We start from the raw sequence: 10,011 nt of genomic DNA, 5'->3' as shown, positions 1-10,011 counted from the left end.
TTTTTTTTTTTTTTTTTGTCACACTTTTCGTCCTTCTTCCTTCTCCTTATCTCCCTCCTTTTGCCGTTTCCGTCTACAATACCTTATTGGGTCTTTACAAGCCCATTTGATTAGTTTATTGGCCCAAACGTTAATAGCGGCAAATTTCAAAACGATTAGAAAGAAAAAAATAATAAAAAAAAATCCTAAAATTGTGTTAAAAAAAACTGTAACAAAATCTTTAAAATTTATAATAATACATTAACATTCTATATATACATTATAAATTCACATTTTCGCAAGAAAAAATCTCCTCCTGCTGATTAAAATTTTTGTTCTCTTTTGCCTTAAAACAGAAATTGAAAACACTAACTTTCGCGTCACATCAAACATCACTAACAAAAATAGAGCGACATCTCTATTTATGACGATTAGGAATATAATTTTAATGAATCAGTTAGTAACCGTCGTTGTTGGCGACTACAGTGCAAGACAGGCCCATTATATCAATCTTTAGACCCATTGGGCTTTTTGTTTCAACCCGTAAAACGCTAACAAGCAGTTTGTGCCTAATCTTCTTCTTCCCGCGTCTTTCACACACACAGCTTCAATCTCGCCGCCGGCGAAACCTTTGCTTCTTCTCTCAGTCAATTCAGATTCCTTTTTCTAGATCTCGTCGCCGGAATTCAACCTCAATTAGATTCGCTGATCACTCAATTTCGTCTTCTTCTTCAGGGTAAGCTTCAATTTCATGAAAATTTCAGTCGAATCTATGGGTTTTAAGGTCTCTTTTAGGGTTTTTGATTTACAATGTATATTACCTATATGGATGTATCTAGGAGCTAATTGAGTTGAGATTGAAGTTGGGAAGAAGTGAAAAACTATGAGCAGCAGCCCCAGAGAGGGATCTCCCGATTGGCTTCGCTCTTACGAGGTTCTCAGATTCAATCTGATTTTCTAATTCGAATGATTGGTTTTGGGGTATTTTACAGTATCGAAATCGAAAAATTGGAATGATTTTGTTACGCAGGCACCTAAAATTACATCNCATTAACACCAGTTATAGCAGCAAAGTTCCGAGCTTGAACCAAAGGTCCACCAACAAGAGCCTACAACAAATTCCACAACATCAAATTAGAAACCTTCAAAAAAAAAGCAATAAAGTGACATAAAAACCAAATTAGGGTTTAATAGAAAGGTTTTAAAAACCTGGGTTTGCTTTAACGAAGCCATAGCTTGAGGGTCAACACCACCAGCCTGAGGCATTTCAGGAGATAGAGTACCCATAAGACCACCGATAAAAGCTCCCTGAACACCACCCATGGCAGTGACTACGGCAGCTTCCACAGGTAACTTCTGTTTTGACAACCATGACTTGACACCAGTCTCAACCTCCTTGAATTTGACTTGGAACTGTTGAATTGGATTCTGTTGATCCTTCATTAAGCTCATCACCGCCATTGTTTCTCGTTTCTTGTCTCCTCCGTCTTTCCCCATTTTTTTTGTTTTTTTTGTCACACTTTTCGTCCTTCTTCCTTCTCCTTATCTCCCTCCTTTTGCCGTTTCCGTCTACAATACCTTATTGGGTCTTTACAAGCCCATTTGATTAGTTTATTGGCCCAAACGTTAATAGCGGCAAATTTCAAAACGATTAGAAAGAAAAAAATAATAAAAAAAAATCCTAAAATTGTGTTAAAAAAAACTGTAACAAAATCTTTAAAATTTATAATAATACATTAACATTCTATATATACATTATAAATTCACATTTTCGCAAGAAAAAATCTCCTCCTGCTGATTAAAATTTTTGTTCTCTTTTGCCTTAAAACAGAAATTGAAAACACTAACTTTCGCGTCACATCAAACATCACTAACAAAAATAGAGCGACATCTCTATTTATGACGATTAGGAATATAATTTTAATGAATCAGTTAGTAACCGTCGTTGTTGGCGACTACAGTGCAAGACAGGCCCATTATATCAATCTTTAGACCCATTGGGCTTTTTGTTTCAACCCGTAAAACGCTAACAAGCAGTTTGTGCCTAATCTTCTTCTTCCCGCGTCTTTCACACACACAGCTTCAATCTCGCCGCCGGCGAAACCTTTGCTTCTTCTCTCAGTCAATTCAGATTCCTTTTTCTAGATCTCGTCGCCGGAATTCAACCTCAATTAGATTCGCTGATCACTCAATTTCGTCTTCTTCTTCAGGGTAAGCTTCAATTTCATGAAAATTTCAGTCGAATCTATGGGTTTTAAGGTCTCTTTTAGGGTTTTTGATTTACAATGTATATTACCTATATGGATGTATCTAGGAGCTAATTGAGTTGAGATTGAAGTTGGGAAGAAGTGAAAAACTATGAGCAGCAGCCCCAGAGAGGGATCTCCCGATTGGCTTCGCTCTTACGAGGTTCTCAGATTCAATCTGATTTTCTAATTCGAATGATTGGTTTTGGGGTATTTTACAGTATCGAAATCGAAAAATTGGAATGATTTTGTTACGCAGGCACCTAAAATTACATCATCGTTGTCACTATCATCATCATTGTCTAAATCATCTCCAGATGATAGTCCTTTTAGGGAATCTGAAGTCCTTTCGTCTCTTGCTGTGCCTGATGACTGTGATGACATTTTGATTCTTGAGAAAGAATCTGTGGAGTCTTCTTCGTCTAGGAAGAAATCCAAAACGAAGGTTGTGACGAAGCAAGTGAGTATCGAGCAAGTGTTTTCTAGGAAGAAGAAAGCAGATGATAGTCTCAACCTTGAAGGTAACGGATGGTGATGCACAAAAAATGTGTTATCTTTTTCTGCTCTTGAGATTTTAGATACAAAACATTACGGGTAGGGAGTATATATGGAGTATTGTTTATCTGTTTAGCTCTTAAAAGGATGCTTTTGATTGGAGATCCATTTGCAGGGAAGCAGAATGGAAACAAAGTTGAAGGTGAAAATTTCCCTAGCAAGCATAAGGATGCTCAAGTAAGTTACTATTGGATACTGTCTCCATTGTACTCCTTAGTGTTGTTAGTGGGTAGTTATTGTGATTCGAGAATTTTCTTGTTAGGATGTCTCTGTTTGATTATCATGATTGTGTAATATACACTTAGTTATAAACTTCCTCTAGAGTAGCTTTCGGTTATATGAACGATGATGAAATTAGTTGGCGATCTCTTATCCGCACTCCATCTGTCTTAGTAAGAGTTTTTAGTTTGCGTGGATTAGCGAATTATGATATCCAAGGGTGTAAAAGTGCTAAATTCTAAAGTTGGTATCTTGTTGAGAACTTATGATTACACTGTTTATTATTCTCTTTAGCAGGGACAAAATGATTCTGTGTTGCTTCTCTCATCTGATTCTGAACCATCCTCCAGTAGTCCGATAAAGCAGGAAGTAACGGTGCCAACTGAAAAGGATGAGGATTTTGTTTATGAAGCTAAAGAGGGAGAACCTGTACTTAAGAAAGCTCCAAAGGAAAAATCTCCAAAAACAAAGCCTAAAAGTAGTCGCAAAACATCCAAGATTGAAAATAGTTCAGAAGGAATTTTGAAAAGTGAAGGTAAGAATTGTATCAAAATTTTGTGAATTTAGGATTCTTCTAAAGCAATGTAACAGTCCTTCCCTCATGCAGATAAAGATACAGATACAGATGCCATAATAGCCGAGGAAGTAACAACGGATAAGAATATCAAGCCTTCTGTAAGGACCTTGTGCTAGGACCATTATTGTTGTTTCTTCTCTGGTTCTTCCTTATGATCAGATTTTCAAATTCCAGGGTTCAAGTTCAAGATTACCTTTGGTACTTTCTGAGAAGGTGAATCGTACAAAGGTAATACAAACACCGTATGTTTCTTTGCACATGGTTTTATACTCTAGATATATCATTGTTATGGAAGCTGGTGACACTTATGTTTTGGAAAGGCCAGAACTGTATTAATTTTTAGAGTCTTATTTTTTTAAAGCTGATAAAAACAATGAACTATATTCACAGGTACTCGTTGAATGTGAAGGTGACTCGATAGATTTGAGTGGAGACATGGGGGCTGTTGGACGCGTGGTTGTTTCAGACACAACCGGGGACATGTACATGGATTTAAAAGGCATGTTCCCTCAAATATACATATAACTGGCTTCAGTCTCTCTGCTTTTTATTTTTTTATTTCTCCCAAGAACCTCCAAAAATGGTTCTCTTTTTATTAGCAAATCATGTAGCAGAATAGCTATGGCTATTGAATGCAACAAAGCTGATGCGGTTACAAGTATCCTATAACAGAGTTAGTTCATGACTGGAGTCTCTTTCGTAACACTTTGTCGTTTCATGTTTCAGGAACCATATATAAATCAACAATCATTCCATCCAGAACATTTTGTGTAGTACGTTTTTGGTTTCCTTCTATCTTTCCGAATTGTAAGCGCATTTTGTGGTTTATAATTATTCACACTAGTGATCTTGTATTTCAGGTTAACGTAGGTCAGACAGAGGCAAAGGTTAGTAATTTCTATTGTGCTTCCTTAGTTTCAACCATCCTAAGTTCTGTATATTCTTGCTCATAGATTTCGACTCTGTGTGCACTCTAAACTTTTGCTAAGCTAAAATTTTGAAGCTGGTTGAGAAACTAAAACATAAATCAGAACGATAGCCTAAGTTTTGGATTATATGTTTCCTTGTCAGATTGAAGCTATTATGAATGACTTCATACAGCTGACACCACAATCTAATGTGTATGAGGCAGAAACAATGGTGGAAGGTCAGCTCGATCTCTCGTTTCTGTTTAGAGCGTAAAGACATTATTGCTACTTTGTCTTCTTGTAGCACTATTCTCGATTTGGTAAACTGATTTTACGAAAATGATTGCTTCTCTGGCTAATTTTACAAACCCATTTAGGCACCCTGGAGGGATTTTCATTCGAATCAGATGATGAAAATAACAAAAACACGAAGAATGCTTCAAAGCCCGCTGATCAAAGTGGAGGAGCAGAGGAAGAAACCAACACAAAAGCCAAAACCAAAGCCAAAGCAAAAGGCGAAACTGTACGATGACAAAACTCGGAATTTCCTCCTATGAAATCGATATGAAATCCCTTATAGTAAAAGAGCATTTGTTTCATGTGGAATCTTTTGCAGGTTTTAGGAAAAAAGAGAGGAAGACCATCTAAAGAGAAGCAGACACCAGCAAAAAAGGCTAAAACTTCTGCTCCTAAGAAGCCTAAAACCAAGAAATGAGTTGTGATTTTGATTTCTCCCACTCTTTTTTAAAAAGTGACAATTCGTTTGTTTATTTGATACAACATTATATACATCAAATAGAGTAATTTACATGTATGAGTTGTGAAGCCAATGCAGACAATTCAAGGCAATCTATTTGAATAATAAGCTCAGAATCTATGAGTTATGTATCACTTTCTCATTAGAAAAAGAAGAGTGGTGACGGTTCATGTCATGCCTGAATGCCTCAAAGCAGTTAGACTGAAACCAAGAAGCAACAAGACTGGAAAAGGTCGAAGTATATCGGATGAGGATCGAGTCTCTCTTTGACTCTGATCCTCAATTGGGGGATTCATATACTGGTCGTTTGGAACTTGGTTCACTGTGGGAGGAGGCATGAACTGCCCATTCCCATTTTGATTCTGAGGTGGGGGAGCCATTGATTCCTCGTTTGGTCCAGGTGGGTTCTGAGTGAGAGGCGCGATAGGTGGACTGTACTGATTTTGAGTCGGTGGAGCCACCACAGGTTGATTGTATTGATTCTGAGTGGGAGGAGCCATTGGTTGGTCATATGTTGGTGGAGCCATAGGTTGACCGTACGGATTCTGAGGTGGAGGAGCCATAGGTTGCCCAAACTGATTCTGAGGCGGGCTGGGAGGATCCGAACTCTGGCTGTCTGGTCTTTTTACCCTGGATGGGGATAAATAATCAATCAGAATCTGCAAATACTTTTTTGAAAAGTTGCGGAGTATTGTAAAACACTGAAAAGTGAATAGGCATATGGTATAATACCTGCCTGGGCAGAAGATAATGGCATACTCAGAAGCCTGGCAAGTGAAAGTACTGGTTCCATCATCAAAGGCATAGCTATAAGCTCTGGGACAGGCTCTCTTGAAGATGGAAGAGTACAAAGATGGTCGGCATGTGGTCGGGTTAGCAAATTGACCGCTGCAACAGTACTGGTCCAACCCAAAGGCCTCACAAGCGCTCTTGCATGCAACAACTCCTCCTCTCTGTTCCTCTTCCTCTCCCATCACTTGAAGCTCCTTTGGACAGCTATTGTTGACATCAGCAACACATCCTGTAGCATTACAAGCTCCAACCAGCCCACCACCGGTTGGGAGAGCAACTATGGGAAGGTTATACCCATCAACGAGACTGATATCGTAGAAATCTTTGTCATCAGAACCGTGACCAAGTGTGATCTCAAAAAGTGATGTTGGCGGAGCAGCACCATTACCGGCGCACTCCAGCTTCCCACCGCAGTCTCCGGTCATACATTTTCCCATGCCATTAGCATCAAAGTTGCAACCAGTCCTAGCCCATATCCGACCTGACCAGCCTAGAGCCGAAGGAATTCTAACAGACTGTCCCACATCAAGCCTGAACCCCGTCGTGGGTAGTGCCTGGGTGCCAGAGCCTGCAAGAGTTCCGGGCCATATAGTAAAGGGACAATTATTTGTGATAACAAACGTGGAGGCATAAGAAACAGAGAACAGTACAGAAACATAAAAAAGAACAGCCATGTGAACCATTGGTGATTTTCCCATTACATTTAAGTTTTTAGAAATACGGATTTGGCTGGGAGGTCCGTGGACCAGGGTTTATAACAAATAAAATGTAGAGGGAGAGAAGGTTTCAATGTTGAAGCGGTGAAGTTGCTTTCAAGAGCTTCAAGCCGCAAGACAATGAAGTAGGGTTTAGCATTACTCTTAGGAAACTGGCCTCTCCGACAAGGCAATTCTTTGCCTAACTTCCCCAACCTCTTTTCATCCGTTTATTAGATTATTATAGAAAACTAATGACATGATAGAGAATCTACACTAATTCCTTTTCAAACAAAATTAAAGTAAAAAGCTTAATTCAGATCCAGGTTCCTTGACATGAGTTGATAGTATAGTTATGAGATAAGTAACCAAATATCATCTTTGGTAAAAGTACTAAATGATTTAAAAATTCATATTCCTCACAATAAAATTTTATTTTTATACGAAATTCAATAATGAAAAGTGGAAAAGAATTAACAAAAACAAAAGTAAAATAAATTAGTGGTTGTTATTATCATTAGTTATTAGGGAGAAATATTCCCATACCGTTATCTTATCGTAGCAGCTGAGTCAAACTCTGATACTTTGCTTCTTCACAGGAGAATCTTCCACGATCCCAGGAAACAATCCAATACCTTAGACATTAACCTTTCTGTCAGTTAAACTATTGCATTAAATCCACGTAGAAAACACAATTTGAAGCAACCTTTCCCATTCTCAATTGAAAATTTTTTACAAAGCCCTCAAGTTGCTGCAAACCAAGAAATAGTATTCTAAATAAAGACTACATGGTGTTTTTTTATCTGAGTCAATTCAGATCATCATTGTATATGTACTTCAGAATAGATGGTTTTGTAGGTTGTAGTAGCCTAAGACTACAACAAATAGCTAGGATACGAGGAGGTGTATGTAGTATGTACACAATGACTTACCAAGACTCTGATTTAGGTGGGAGCAAAATAAGAGATCCGATTCCATCGGAGCCAGATATAATAACAAGTTGTCTTCATCAGAAACTTTACATTCTAAAGAGATTGTACCTGGTCATAGATATTGGAAAAAGATCAGAACCTCAGATACAGCCACACTAGAGAGAAGGGAACAAAAGTCTATAGTCATCATGACAGAAGATAAGAGCTCACAAGTAAAGAGAAAACGCCGGGTAACAATTCTGTAAACTTTATGTCACATAATTACCATGTTTAGCTGATACTTTTGAACACAGTTGGCTGCCACATCCTCGTTGGGTAGTTCATACCTATTCCATGCGCTCCTTCCTGCTGAGGACAAACGCAAGAGGACCTGCAAAGTAAGAGTTTAAACATCCATCCGTTAGACTTTTCCTTTGGTTAAACGAAAAAAACAAAATATATCAAACAGACAGATCAGTGTAAACAAAAGAAACACAATTAAACACTCCTGATTTTGCAACATTTGAAACCTGCACAAACAGAAAACATCTTCAGAACCCCCAAATACATCAATCAAGGAAAGTTAAATAGAACACATAATCTGTTAGAATTAGGTTTCGATCAGAAAGAATCAAAGGATTTTTCTGCAGGATAACAAACCATAAAATATCCTTTATATTAAGGAATTAGTTAGCAATGTGTAAAACCCTGTAGCACCACACTTACAGAAATCACCCATGGTGTGTCAGGATCTGCGTAATGATAGCACGCTAAAAGTCCATGGTAACCAAAACAATATACATAGCTGAATAAAAGCCTGTCTAAATAACGTATCCAATCACAAGCAAAAACTAAAGATGCACAAGAATGTATATCAAACATCACAAAGAAGAAGAAGCAAGTTTGCTACTCTATTACACCTAAATGCGACATCAATAAGATCCAGAAATAAAGCATTAGAATTATAAAGTCTCTCCTACATAAGTACTACATAGAGTTCAACATTCAACAATACTAAGATAAAGCTCTCTTTTAAGGCAGGGAGGATGCCTAGAACCCCCCTGCTGGAGCAATAGCACAAAGTCTCTCTTATCCATAGTTGTTCAAAAGAAAGAGAAAGGGAAGTTATTCTACTTAAGATAAAGAGCCTCTCAGTCTCAGGAAATTTTGAGGAAGACCAACATGGATCTAACTCAACTCCATCCCGTCTCCAGCTGGGCTGCAGATGGGGCTCACAGCAGAGAAAGACCTCTCGAAAGGAGAAGCATGGAACTGGGCATCACGACGACGACGCTTAAACGAACAGCTCTCAGAAGGATGACTCTCCGCATCGAGCTTCCTCCGAACACCTCTCACAGCCTGCTCCTCAACCGACGAGAGAGGGAAAACCCGGCCGCTAGCACGGCACAGAGAGCTATGGTTATCATAGAGAATCCTCTGGTTACAGTTCTTGTCGCAGACATGAGTCAGGCCAGTTAGTTTGCAGCGGTACATATTCCCACAAACAATCTCATTCTCACATTTCCAGTCACATTTGTGACCATGGTTGGGTCCATCGCAATCGCGACCCAGAATTGCAGACAAGTAAATAACATTGGGTGCAGATGTAACCATGGGAGATTTTCCAAATACCTCCATCTTTTTTTGTGTCTCTCTGTGATCTGAAAAGCTCCACACACACAACCTTTAACACTCTGCAGAACCCAATAGAGCCGAAGAAACCATCAATATCATAGCCAAAAGTTGTACAATCTGAGAGACGTAGATCACTCCACAAATTTAAGCTAATCAATTCCTCTACTTCACAAATCCAAAATTTGAAATGATTCAAAAACATAGACAGATCCTAATTGTAAGCTGCGAGATGAAGCTACCAGATCTGACTGTAGAATAATGAAGATTCTCCGAGGAAATTACAAATTCCAGAAGCAAATACACAAAGGAAGAGAAGGAGAGAGAGAGAGAGAGAGAGAGAGAGAGAGAGAGAGATTACCTGGAGAAAGAGAGAGAAGATACTGCAGCAAACCAAACCCTAATTTTCACTCTTCGAGAGAGAGAAATGAAAGCAAGACGAAGGAAGAACAAAGTGAGGGAGGAAGAGGATGAAGATATTTATAGATTATAGAAAAACTAACACTGTCTTTTTTAACGGATTATATTATCTAAACTCCGTTAATTAACGGTGTTATATGTGTACTTCAAACTAATTCGTCTATTTAAATTTCGAAATTTGTTTTGTCGTATCTGATAAATAAAATCACGTGTCACTAATTCAATGGTTATAGTATCTTAAATCCTTTCTCTAAATCCCACGCGGCAAAAAATTACAAAACTCCTCCCACCCAAATTTCACCTATTTTTTTTATCTTCTT

The 10,011-nt window shown here is 38.3% G+C and overlaps 4 protein-coding genes across 10 annotated transcripts in view; 1 reads left to right on the top strand and 3 right to left on the bottom strand.

Annotated features, from left to right (window-relative positions):
* Positions 1–1,499, bottom strand: part of LOC104736487 — a 3,463-nt gene extending 1,964 nt beyond the window's left edge. The window contains exon 1 of the mRNA XM_010456482.2: positions 1,189–1,499. Coding sequence (XP_010454784.1) covers positions 1,189–1,476 — 288 coding nt within the window. The 5' untranslated portion in view covers positions 1,477–1,499. The remainder of the gene's footprint in view (positions 1–1,188) is intronic.
* Positions 563–5,199, top strand: LOC104736489 (DNA-binding protein BIN4-like). 5 transcript variants are annotated; one of them, XM_010456486.2, is made up of 13 exons: positions 563–715; positions 819–913; positions 2,485–2,746; positions 2,896–2,957; positions 3,297–3,534; positions 3,607–3,674; positions 3,751–3,804; positions 3,967–4,075; positions 4,303–4,349; positions 4,437–4,463; positions 4,648–4,723; positions 4,862–5,007; positions 5,101–5,199. In XM_010456486.2, the coding sequence occupies exons 2-13, from the start codon at positions 863–865 to the stop codon at positions 5,197–5,199; spliced, it is 1,239 nt and encodes a 412-aa protein (XP_010454788.1). In that variant the 5' UTR covers positions 563–715; positions 819–862. The 5 variants fall into 5 exon arrangements, with proteins under 5 accessions (XP_010454788.1, XP_010454786.1, XP_010454787.1 ...); XM_010456484.2 differs by having other exon boundaries at positions 3,294–3,534; XM_010456485.2 differs by lacking the exons at positions 563–715; positions 819–913 and adding exons at positions 2,038–2,190; positions 2,294–2,388.
* Positions 5,188–10,011, bottom strand: part of LOC104736490 (pathogenesis-related protein 5) — a 7,360-nt gene continuing 2,536 nt past the window's right edge. The window contains exons 2-6 of one of the 3 annotated variants that reach the window (XM_019234860.1): positions 7,926–8,030; positions 7,661–7,768; positions 7,275–7,363; positions 5,974–6,601; positions 5,188–5,871 (exon numbers count right to left, since the gene is read on the bottom strand). In XM_019234860.1, coding sequence (XP_019090405.1) covers positions 5,409–5,871; positions 5,974–6,470 — 960 coding nt within the window. In that variant the 5' untranslated portion in view covers positions 6,471–6,601; positions 7,275–7,363; positions 7,661–7,768; positions 7,926–8,030 and the 3' untranslated portion in view covers positions 5,188–5,408. Of the gene's footprint in view, positions 5,872–5,973; positions 7,252–7,274; positions 7,364–7,660; positions 7,769–7,870; positions 8,083–10,011 lie in introns of those variants that run through there. The other 2 variants (XM_010456490.2, XM_010456489.2) reach the window with 2 other exon arrangements.
* On the bottom strand, positions 8,578–9,743 carry LOC104736486. The gene is made up of 2 exons (XM_010456481.2): positions 9,633–9,743; positions 8,578–9,333 (listed from the first exon to the last, which is right to left on the bottom strand). Exon 2 carries the CDS (start codon positions 9,275–9,277, stop codon positions 8,828–8,830), a length of 450 nt encoding a protein of 149 aa, XP_010454783.1. The 5' UTR covers positions 9,278–9,333; positions 9,633–9,743; the 3' UTR covers positions 8,578–8,827.

This window comes from Camelina sativa, chromosome 13 (assembly GCF_000633955.1).
Source record: "Camelina sativa cultivar DH55 chromosome 13, Cs, whole genome shotgun sequence".
Lineage (NCBI taxonomy): Eukaryota > Viridiplantae > Streptophyta > Magnoliopsida > Brassicales > Brassicaceae > Camelina > Camelina sativa.
The sequence above is the reverse complement of the archived record's forward strand: the minus strand, read 5'-3'. Positions and strand labels throughout refer to the sequence as shown.